General features: G+C 60.5%; 1 protein-coding gene across 1 annotated transcript in view; it reads left to right on the top strand.

Moving 5' to 3' along the window:
- The first annotated feature begins 1,025 nt into the window (after positions 1 to 1,025).
- The window catches only part of FAM102A (family with sequence similarity 102 member A), a 35,660-nt gene continuing 25,345 nt past the window's right edge, over positions 1,026 to 11,340 (top strand). The window contains exon 1 of the mRNA XM_003995912.6: positions 1,026 to 1,587. Within this exon, the coding sequence (XP_003995961.1) occupies positions 1,442 to 1,587 (146 nt within the window). The 5' untranslated portion in view covers positions 1,026 to 1,441. The remainder of the gene's footprint in view (positions 1,588 to 11,340) is intronic.

Below are 11,340 nucleotides of genomic sequence, written 5' to 3'. Positions count from 1 at the left end.
TGGGTCTAGCACGGGTTGCGTGATGAACTGCTCCAAGTCATTCCTTCGGCTAAGCCTTTGCAGACACTTCCTTCTCAGTGTTCGGAACTAGATTCCCAGGCGAAGAACCTGCTTGGTCTAGTCCTGGCCACCTCTCTGGGTGTTTTTTTCTGAAAAATGGATTCACTACCTCTGGGCTCGATTTAGTGTCTAACGAGTTCAAGTCTAGGGGGGGAGGGGGGACGCTGGAGGGCCATTACAGCCATAGTGTTCGTATAGTTTCTTTTCATTGTTTCTTTTCTTCCGCTCGCGCCCTCCTCCTCACCGGACCAGCCTGGGCTTCCCGCCCCGCGACCTCCCACCGCCTTCTCGGGGGCCCTCTCCCCTTCCCTTCTCCCGGCCTAGTCCGAGGAGGCGGGTCCAGCCGCGCGGCGCACCAATCCAAGCGTCTTGGGCCGCCTCTGCCTCCCGCAAGTCCCGCCCCACGCTGCCGTCCCCCAATCGCGCTCCGCGCCCGCCCCGCGGGGTCGCCCAATCGCGGGCAGCCTGGGCCGCCGGTGCCCCGCCCCTCCCGCGCTCGGCGGCGGCTCCGCGGGCGGCCGCGCTGGGCCTCAGCATTCTCCGAGTGGCGCCGCACAGCGTCGGGCCCGGGCTGCCGCGTCCGGAGCGCAGGCGGCGGCGCTGCTGCTCGCGGGGTGCTGGGCAGAGTTGGCGAGCGAGGCGGGTGCCACCGGCCGGCCGGAAAGGCGCCTCAGCTCCGCCGGGGCCCGCGGCGCGGGACCCGGGACCGAAGAGGAGGCGGCGCCCCGGCTGCCCGGGCCTGGTGCCCGCCCGGAGGGGGCCGCGGCCGGCCGTTCCCGGCCGGGAGTGTCCCCGTCGCGCCTCCCGGAGAGGCCCCCAGAGCTCCCGGTCGCCCCCTGGGGGTGCCCTCAGCAGCCCCGGACTCACCTGCTAGGGCCGCCCCGCTCCCAGGTGCGGGGGCGTGTGCGCGGCGAGGGCGCCTCCCCCGGCCGCCAGCGGGGCGGGGGCGGGGCCGCCCGCCGCCCTCGGCCTCCCCGGTCCGCCAGCCGCGCCCGGTAGCGCGGCTGAGAGCTCCCCGGGGACCGCGGTGCGGGATGCTGCCCTCCAGCGCGGCCGGTCTCTCGCCGCCCGCCACCCCTACCCCTGCCTCCTGGGCCATGCCCCGCTGTTTACATGCCGGTGAAGCCCCCGGCCACTCCGAGCCCCTCCGAGCCCCGGCTCCCCGACGGTGAAGCCAGCCGGCCCGCGAACTGGACTGGTCGCTCAGACCTGGGCCCTCCGGACTCAGATCTCCGCCCGCTCGGCCGCCTTCGCCACCATCTGGGCGGGATCCGGCTCTGATGTTTTGAGGAGGGGGTGTGGTGTAGGGAAAGGAATCCTGGGGATTTCTGGCTTCCCCCCTTTTTTGGCCTTCGGGGCTTCAGACTCAGGGAACTCGCTCATGGCTTTCTTGATGAAGAAGAAGAAATTCAAATTTCAAACCACTTTCACCCTGGAGGAGCTGACTGCGGTCCCCTTCGTGAACGGAGTCCTCTTCTGCAAAGTCCGGCTGCTGGATGGCGGGGATTTTGTCAGCTTGTCGTCAAGGTAGGAGCTGGGGCAGTCGCGCCTGCAGGGGAGGGGGATGATGAGCCAGATCTAGTCACTTGGCACGTGGAAGCGCCCTTGTGGGCCCAGGGAGTTCTGCGGATTATGTGTGTCTGGGGCAGGTTTGCACAAGGCAGGGCTGAGTGATCTGGGAGGTCTGGGCCTGAGAAGCTGGCAGGGTGCCGGGCACCCGTCTGCAGGTGACCAGCTGGTTAGGTGGGGGTTCATTCTTTCAGCCCGTCTTGGGGCCCTGCATGCCGGCCCATTCCTCAGACTTGCACAAAGAGCCCACCAGGGTTTGTGCCTGGAAGGGCTGAGGCAATCAGGAGTATTCCAGGCCACCTTGCACCCAGCTGGCCGCTTGGGCTGTCATATGATTTAGAGACTGGGCCAGCCACAGGTTCCCAGGCACTCCTGGTCTGGATGGAGGGAGGTGGCTAGGTTTTGGCCTGCCCAGCCCTCTCTGAGTGACTGTCCTCTTTTGGCTGGGGCTGGGTTGTTTTGCATTGCAAATGCCCTTGTTAAGGAGGCTGCCACTCTCTCAGAAAGAGGCCCAATCCAGTTTGGTCTTGTGTTCTCCCCCATCCTGCAGGTCCAGCTGTCCAGCTCATTGCTGAGGGTGACTGAGTTCCCAAGCTGCCCCCACTGAATGGGCCCACCTGGGATTACATAGTTTGGGCCTGTGGTGGGGAGAGTGTCTCTGAGTCTGACAGATGGGGGTTTGAGTCCTGGATCTGTCACTTTCTGGGTCCAGTGCAGGTCTCTGTAAGAGTTGTGGAGAAGTTTCAGTAGATAGAATGCAGTACCAGGGCCTGGGACATGTGCCTAGGACATGCTGGTTCCCTTCCCTGGTCTGTCCCTTTGCTCCTCAGACCTCCTTGTGGGCCCAGTTGGCTGGAGCTGCTTCGTGGTTCTGCAATGGAGAAACTGAGGCCCAGAAAGAGGAAGTAAGGGCTTTCCAGGGACCTCCCAGGAGGTAGTTGTCAACTTGGCCTATTTGGAGACCTGTGGGATGAATCTGGTGATCTGGGAGGACGGGTGCGGGGCGTGGGGTAGGGGGTGGGTGGGCATACAGCCTAACCCAGATTTAGGAATCTCCGGTGTGGACAGGGTGGGGTGCCTTTTCTCTGCACTTGGGCCCACTTAGGCCCGGAGGCTCCCCAGTCTGCCAGGAATTGCTTATCTGAGGAATTCAGAGAAGGGCTGCCCTTTGCTGTGGGGGCTGGTGGCGGTCCTCCGCTGCCTGGGAAGCCTGTGATCCCGTGGCCACCCACATAGCAGCACAAGGTTTCGGGGATGGGGTTGTGCTCAGAGCTAGGGCCTGGGGTCGGCCGCTCACGGCCGGGTGACCTTGGGCGAGTTACCTAACCTCTTGGATTCCAAGAACCAGCATTTGTTGGTGCTGTGCTGCCTGTTTTATTAGCACTTCTTCCTTAATTCCTTGACTGTGCCATGGAGCCGGGTCCAGGTGGGGAGGGGGCGCTGTAGGATTTTTATCCCCATTTTACAGAGGTGAAAACTGAGGCTCAGGGAAGGAGTGATTTGCCTGAGCAAATACAGCAGAGCCCAGATTCAGAGTTGGGGTGTGCTTTTAACCACTACCCTCTTCTACCTTTGAGCCTTTGTTGCCTTGTCTGTGAAGTGGGAGAAGTCACACCTGTCCCTAGAGTGGTGAGGATCACGGGTAATGTCTGTGCCTGTTGTTGCAGCAGTTGTAGTTACTATGGCAGAGGGAGGGGTCCAGGCTCCAGCCCCCAGCCGTCCTGTGTCTTGGAGGGACCAGCTGGAGTCAGCAGAGGGTCTGTATGTGAGCAGGGTATTGGCGCCCGTTGAGGAACCGGTATTCAGCCCCAGACTGAGGTCTCCTCCCAGGCACCGGGGCCACCGTCACCTCACCTGGCCCGTCAGCCTTTCCATTGCCATAAAGCTGCCTCCTCATCTAGGAAGCTCTAGAAAGTTCTAGGTTTTGGCCCACAGCGTGTGGATTTCACCCTCTGCCTCCCCTTCTTCCCTCCTGGCAAGGAGCCATGGATTCCCTGAACCCAGCCGAGCCCAAACAGCTTTTCCCAGCCCTCATCCTGGATGAAACCTGAGACGGTTGTGGAGGGAGGAGCTGACGTCGAGCCCCCAAGGCTGGACGCTTAGTGAGCTCTGGGTACCTGTCTGCTGCTGGGCAGGTGTGGCTGAAGACAGCAGACAGTGATGTTGGGACCTGAGGCTGCTTTAGAGCTGCTTTGGCTTCTGCCCAGGGGATGGGGGTTCCTGGGCTCCTCTCACCTCCACTCCCATCCCCCCCATCCTGTTCTGCAGTCTGGGAGCCCCGCCTCACAGCCCACCCTTCCAGATGGCCAAGGCCCCATTGTTTTGGAGTTCGAATAGGGTCAGAGGTGATGAGACCTGCTCAGATCCTGGGCCCAGATCCAACACCATACGCTTCCCCACCCCAGGGACCCCTGGGATGGCCCAGAGACTGCTGGTGGCGGCCTGGGGGTTGTGTGAGTGAGGCAGGCCTGAGGCCCCACCCCTGCAGCACCCGCCTTCCTAGCCGGAGTGTTTCCTTATGTTGGGTACCATGGCAACAGCCGGGTACACAGCTCCAGCCTGACCCAATTTGAGCAGGTAGAACAGGTGGTATGTCGCGCTGTTCCCCAGCCTCAGCCTTCTGAGGCCTCCTTACGAGCAGTGACGCTCACAGCTACCGTATTCCGAGGGCCGGCGCTACGTGCCCGGTGCCGTGCTCAGTGTTCTGCAAGCGGTATGTCTGCTAATCCTCTTGGTCACCCGGAGGGGCACCAAGGCCGGAGAGGTGAAGTCACGTGCCAGTCACCCATCTGGTAATGCAGTTGGGAAGATAACCTTTTTATCATTAGGGTTTAAACTGCCTTTGGTGTGTACTTACCGTGTGCCAGGGACCTGCCGAGCACCTTGGATGTGTGATCGGTTGAGCCCTGGAACCGCTCCATGAGCTGATGAGGAAACTGGGGTCAGGACACCTGAAGTGATGGGCCCGTGTCACTCAGCTAGGGAGTGGCAGGGCTGTGATTTAAATCGGGCAGGCCCAGCTCCGAAGTCCTGCCTTGCCTTGTAGCAGAGGGCTGGAAGCAGCTACAGCCCATGTGATATCCTCAGACTTTTGAAGAAGGTTCTTTTTATTGGGCTGGGTCCAGATTGGGAAAGTCCAGATTTGGATACTTTCTAGGCACCAAGCTAGGTCCTGTGACATCTGAGGAAAAGGGGCCCTAGGGCCACAGGTGGGGGTGAAGCTAAAATCGCTGCTGTGGATTTGGGGCCAGGCATGGGCTGGCACTGGGGCAGAGTGGGCATTTGCCAAGGTCCCTGTCTGGAGGCCTTCCAGGCAGATGCATCCAAATAGCATCTGGAAGGCTTTCCCGGGGTCCTGGGAGGGATGCCGAGGTCCCAGCCAAGTCTGGTGAGTTGGGAGGCAGCAGGCTGGGCCGTGGTCTCTCCAGGGCAGGGTGCAGGCTTGCAGCCTTGAGCCAATCTATCCTTCAGGCAAGAAGAATCCCAAACATCCTGAGAGGGCTCTGTGCCCGGTTGGCACGGGTCCTGTGGCCCGGCCCATGCACGTGCTGGCGGTGCCAGGGGAGGGAGGGAGAGGGAGGCGCTGATTTACCTTATAGCAAGTCCTCTCAGGAGGAGAGCACCTCCTTAGCCGAAGGGTTGGGGGGCTGGTGCAAATGAGGAGGAGGAGTTGCCGGGCCTGACTGCTCCTGGCCTTGAGGGCCCAGCCGAGGGGCAGGGGAGCAGTGCGGCCTGGTTTGCCCATTAGGATGATGGCTCTTGGCTGCTGAGTGGAGAAGACGCAAGGGAGCCTGACCAGCACCCTGTAAGGGCCAGTTAGAATTGGCTGAGCGGGTTTTGCTGGCCCGGCTGCGTGGTGGCAGGGAGAGAGAGAGAAGAGTGGGCAGACTGGAGAGAAGGTTGGCAGGCAGAGTGGGCAGGTGGGTTTCCTGGTCCTGAAGTGACTGGCACCACTATTGCTTAGTGGCTGCTAGAAGGTGGAAGTTCAGAGGGTGCACAGTGGCCAAATATCGCTGGGGTTTGGCTGCCCCATACTGTGCTCTGATAGTTTTTGACAGAGTAAAAATCCAGACTTTCGGTTTCTTTTAAGTTGGGTATCTGGCAACAGTGCCGCGTGGCAGCATTTGGCCCAAGGGGCTTTGTGACTGCCTTCTCCACGGGCTGCCTGCTCTAGGCTCCTGACTCCACTGTACACCCTTGGACTTCTGCCATAGTCTGTCTCCCTCACTTTACTAGGTCCTGCCTGGTCCCCGGGGCCTCTGCAGAAGGCCTTCCTTGTGCGGGCTGGGGGGCATGAGGAGGCAGACACTTGCGGAGAGAGGTCCTGCTGGCGAGCCATAAAGGCCACCCCAGGCAGCCGGGCTGTGGCACCAGGCCAGCCGCTGGGTCCCTGCAGGGTCAGACCGTGCTGCTGGTGCCCCTGGTGAAGCCTGAACCTGTCCAGCCTGTGCCTGGCCTTGGTGTCTGCTCCTTGGACCTGGCCTTTGCTGCCAGCTGGCCACACCTTTGGCAGGTGCCACCCTGGCAGCCCTGCCGCCTGTCTCCCAGCCTGGCAGTGGCAGAGCCCTGACCTGAGGCGATCTGAGTCTCCAGAGCCAAGGCTATTCCCTGAGGCCTGTTCCTCACTTCAGGCTCTGTCCTGGTAGCCACACTGGCCAGGGGTTCTTAGCAGCGATGACATCGTGTGTCTGAGGGCCCTGAGTGCCCTTGAACTCGGCTCGTTCGGTACCTGGAAGTCCTGACTTGGCATTTGGGAAGCCTTTACTGAGCCTTGTGACGGCCACTGGCTTGTCTGCTCACGTGCCTCAGGAGCCTGAGGACTCAGCGTATGGAGTCTGGTGACTGCCATGGGGCGACCGTGCGGTCACTTGCCTGTTGCCGGGGATGGGCAGTACAACACCATGGCAGCCAGTATGCGTTTATCTTCATCCTGACAGACAGCCACGGCAAGGTTTGAGCAGGCGACAGACATCGGATTTGCTTAGAAAGTGACCTGTAACTTAACATGAGGTGGGGGCAGCGGGGGCGTCTCTCTTCATTATCCATCTTGCCTGGCCAGCGCTTCTAGTTGTAGAGACACCAGACCAGCTCCCAGGGCTTCAGATGTGCCCTGTGACCCGACGTCTGTCATCTCCTGGGCCTTCTGGCTCTCTGTGAGGTCACACCATGCCGTTGGTGGCCTTGGTGAGGCCTTAAACTGCCCAGTCTGTGCCTGGCAATGGTGTCTGCTTAGGGCTGTGGTTGCAAACCTGTGGTCTCCGCTCTGAGCCATTTTTGGCACCTTGGGCTTGGAAAGGCGCCCACGTGCAGGCTTGGAGTCGCCATCCCCCCGTCCCTACCCAGATGTCAACTGAGAGTGGCCAGCCAGCAGCCCCCTCAGCCAACTTGGTTCAGCGGTCGGGAGGAAGCAGCTCTGATGGAGGACTTTGCGTGTTCGGTCACGCTGGTGCCTTGCCCCTGCTGTAGGACTGGGAAGGACATTCTTGTCCTGCCTCTTGCTGCCTGTGTGACCTTGGGCAAGGGACTTAGTCCTTTAGACCCTACCAAGTGGGGCTGGTCGTGCCTGCCTCGCAGTGTTCTTGGGAGGACACAGTGAGATAATGCCTGTCAAGCGTCCAGCTTGGCTTCTGGCACATGCTAGAAGCACAGTGCACACTGCAGTCCATCCTCCCGTCCCTGGACTGAGTCACAGCGGTGGGCTGGGTGCACACCTCAGTTCCCACCCCCTTTGCCCACTGGTCCTGTGGCAGCTGGCACTTGTTTGTGGGCCAGGACTGACCGGAGTGCTGTGGAGAGAGCGCACTTTCCCCAGGGGGCTCTCTGCCTTCCAGAAGTGGGGGAGTGGGCGAGGAACACGTTTAGTGTCTAAGGGGCGTGCTAGCATGCTGGAGCACGGGGTCTCCAGTGGGTCTCCGTGACCGTGCCTTTTCTTTTTTTTTAGTTTATTTATTTTTTAAGAGAGAGAGAGAGAGAGAGAGAGCGAGCGAGCAGGGGAGGGGCAGAGAGAGAATCCCCAAGCAGGCTTCTCGCTGTCGGCACCAAGCCTAATGTGCAGCTCGAACCCAGAAGCACTGTGAGATCATGACCTGAGCCGAGATCAAGACTGGACACTTAACCGACTGAGCCACCCAGGCGCCCCAGTGGGTCTCCGTGCTTTTTTGCCCCCATTGGTTAGAACCTTGGGGTGCTTGGCTCTGAGCCAGAGAGAGCTGGGGCACTCTCCCCAGGAGGGCCTGGGCTGGGGTGGGGTGGGCTCCTGCCTGCGGGAAGGGACCCTCTCCACGGCCAGCTTTGGAACCCACTCTGACAGGCTGAAGATAGCACCCCCCCACTCGAGGTGGAGGTCCCCGGTGTCAGACTCTGGAGACGGGAGCGGGCGAGGAAGCCAGGGGCCCCTCAGTGGGTGGGAGGCCCCTGGCGCTCCCCTGGCTCCCACCGGACCTCACTCTTCTAGCTATTTGTTTCTGCAGTTACTTTGACCTCAGGCTCCCTTCCCCCACTGCTTCACTCAGCTAAACTCCTGCTCAGCCCAAGAGCCACCTCCTCTGGGAAGCCCCCCCCTGGATTCTTTTGTCCTGTACACCCACCATGGGCCCTTATCTTGGGACACTATAGGCTGTGTCCCTGTCTCTTCGCTTCTTCCCCGGACTGGGCAGGAGTGGCCTCCACTGCATCTTAGTCCTGGGACTTGCTGCTGTTGGTCGTTGCTGGCACGGGGCTGGGACTTTTCTCTCTTGGCACCAAACCAGCGTGGGCACTGATGGTGCCGGATCGTGTGCCGGATCGTGTGCCGGCCACTGCCAGCTGCTTGGGTCCAGCCCCTCCCCCCCCCCCCCCCCCCCCCCCCCGGGGCCAGAGGTATCAGTCCGTGTCAGGAGCAGCCCTCACCCGCATAGCGGGCAGCTGGGCACCACCATGGGCTCAGAGGGTGTGATGGAGAGGCAGCTGGGGGCACTGATGGGTTGTGGGAGGTGGGGATGCTCCTGGTGGGATGCGGAGGACGAGGGGGTTGGGGCCGGCCCCGGGCTCTGCTGTTGGACCCCGCCCCGGGCTCTGCTGTTGGACCTTGGCAGCTGCTCGCTGGCTCTGTGACTGTGGCCAGAGGCCTTGTCCTCTCAGCCTTGGTTTCTTCCTCCATGGTGTGGGGGTGCTCATACGGGGGCGGGGGGCTACCTGTTCAGCACAGGGCCACGTACCTGGCAGCCAAACACAGACGCAACTTGCTGAGAGGGGAGAAGGTGCATATAGCCCAGGGCTCGGGAGGGCTCTGGGAAGGAAGGCAGAAGTCTGGGTCCTGTTCGCAGGCCCGGCATCTTCTCCTCCCATTGCTTCCTCTCTGCAAGCAGACACGCGGGGGCAGCACACCTGCGGCCCTCAGTCCCTCAGGGATAATTTCCTGAACACCTTCTGTGTGTAGGGCCCGTGGTGGCTCCTGGGGGTAAAGTCCTACAATCACAGCCCTCCCCCACCACACACAGGAAGCGATGCTGGGTTTGGTCCCAGTGAGGAGTGGGCAGGTGGTGGGGAGAAGAGCAGCCTGGGGTGGAGGGAGGGCGAGGGCAAGAGTGCTGAGCAGGGAGGAGCCAGTGGCCTGGGGGCTTGGAGTGGCAGGAGGCCATGGGAGGAGGGGGTTGGACCTTTCCCAGGCAGGAAGCCGGTGGAGGAGTCAGATGGCTTAGGACCAGGGGCAGCCATGGTGTTGACCGCCTGGGGCTCCAGTTTGCAGAAGGGGAGGTGGCTTTCAGCTGAGAGGGCAGCTTCCCACCTCGCTCATCATGGAATGGTTCAAAAACAAGGCTCGAGCCTCCACCGCTGCCCCTCACAACCAGGACGGGCGTCACAAACGACATTGAGGGAAGGAAGCAGACAGGAGCACGTCGTGTGATGTTGTTTATATAAAGTTCAAAAACAATCTGATTCAAAACCCACCTGATACAGGTCAGGATGAGGTTATCTTTGCCGGGTGGCTGTCATGCCCGGGAGGGACTCCTGAGGCCTGTCCTCTTCCTTGGGGGCTGGTTACAGGGCTGTGCTGAGACTCTGGGAGCTGAACACTGAGGATGTGTGTGCACACATGTGTGTCAGCAACAGCCGTGAGACCTCCCACGCCTTCGGGAGTGCTGGGCGCCTCTAGACAAAACTGAAGCTCCTTCTTGGGTGCCTGGAAGCCTGGAGGAGGTCCTCAGTCTTGCTGGAAGGGCGGTCTGAACCGTCCTGACCTGATAAGCATCGCTCCTGTTTACGAGGCCGTAACTCATCTTGGCAGCTGCCAGCGGTCTTCTCCGGCTGCAAATTTTCCTTCTGCTGCTCGCAAACCCCAGCAGGGGCTCCTGGACCGCAGGGCTTGGCAGTTCGGAGGGAGGAGTGGCTCTTGAGGCCGCCAGACCACGGGATCTCGCTAAGCCTTGCTTTCCTCATCTGTGAAATGGGGTGATAAGCTATTTGGTGTGGGATTAAGTAGATTAACACCTGTCGTGTACCCGGCATAGCCCCTGGCACAGAGTACGTGCTCAGCGAAGGCTGGCAGTGATTGGTATTAATCCAGGGCAGTTATTGGAGGGGACCCACGGGTGGGACAGAAAGGAAAAATCCACGTTCCTCCATTTCTCCTTTTAACTGTTTCTCTTCTCTCTTCCTGTTTTTCACCCAGTCAGCGAACATTTGTGATTCGAGCCAGGCTACTGCCCTGACCCTGCACTGGGCACTGGGCCCAGCAGTGGCCAAGACAGCCATGGCCCCTGACCTGGGGGCCCATGAGCCGGGGGAGACCATTAGTCGCAGCCATGCTCAGAGAAGTACTGAGCACCGAGGGGGAGGGGAGGCATTGGCTTCTCCCTCCTGCTCTGGCCCTGCCCCATTTTCTGGGAATGGCCCTTTGACTGACTGGGTACTCTCTGTGAATGCCAAGAGAAGGCTCCAGCCCCTTCTGAAGATTTTGAGTTGGCTGAAGAGGAATCACATGGACATGAGTGAGAATGGCCATGCCCGGTTTGGATGCAGACAAGACTGATGCCCAGGCTTATTCGGGGGGTATCTTCAGCGTCCCCCTCAGGCCCAGCTCAGTGTAGTTAATGCTCAGTTAATGTATATGGCATAAGTGAATGACAGAGGCAGTGATTGGCCCAGGGTCAGAGCATGAGTCTGTAGGAGAGTCAGGTGTCAAGGAGGAGGTAGAGAATGGTGAGTGATGGCCTCATGGTCCCACCTGACCCTGAGCTTTCTGTCCTGTGGTTGGAATCTCGGAGAAATGCTGAAGATGGCTGGCAAAACAGGTCTGAGTCTGTGAGGAGACATGACTCTGAGTCTGAGTGGTCTCTGAGTATTCCTCGGTCACTTCAGAAGACCAGGGAGCCATGTGCGGGGCAGTGGGAACAGCTGGGGACAGATCCAGAGGTAGCGATAACTCTCGACGCCTTGGACTCTGTGGAGAGCCAGAGGACGTGGCCCAGCCACAGCTGGGAGGCCCTCTTCCTGGAGACGGAAGGAGCATTGCACGAAGGCCCATGGCAGCCCTTGTTGAGAGCAGGGCTGTGAAGGTCACTGATTTAGTCATTGGATACTTACTGAGTACCTACTATGTGCCAGGTGTCATCCCAGGACTCAGAAGCAGCAGTGAGTGAGACAAAGGCCCTGCGTCCAGGAGTCCCATGCTCTGAGACACAGGAGCCTTGTTTTGTTTTCACCTAAGACCCAGACCCAGAAGAGGAAGTG

This window comes from Felis catus, chromosome D4 (genome assembly GCF_018350175.1).
Source record: "Felis catus isolate Fca126 chromosome D4, F.catus_Fca126_mat1.0, whole genome shotgun sequence".
Taxonomy (NCBI): domain Eukaryota; kingdom Metazoa; phylum Chordata; class Mammalia; order Carnivora; family Felidae; genus Felis; species Felis catus.
The sequence above is the reverse complement of the archived record's forward strand: the minus strand, read 5'-3'. Positions and strand labels throughout refer to the sequence as shown.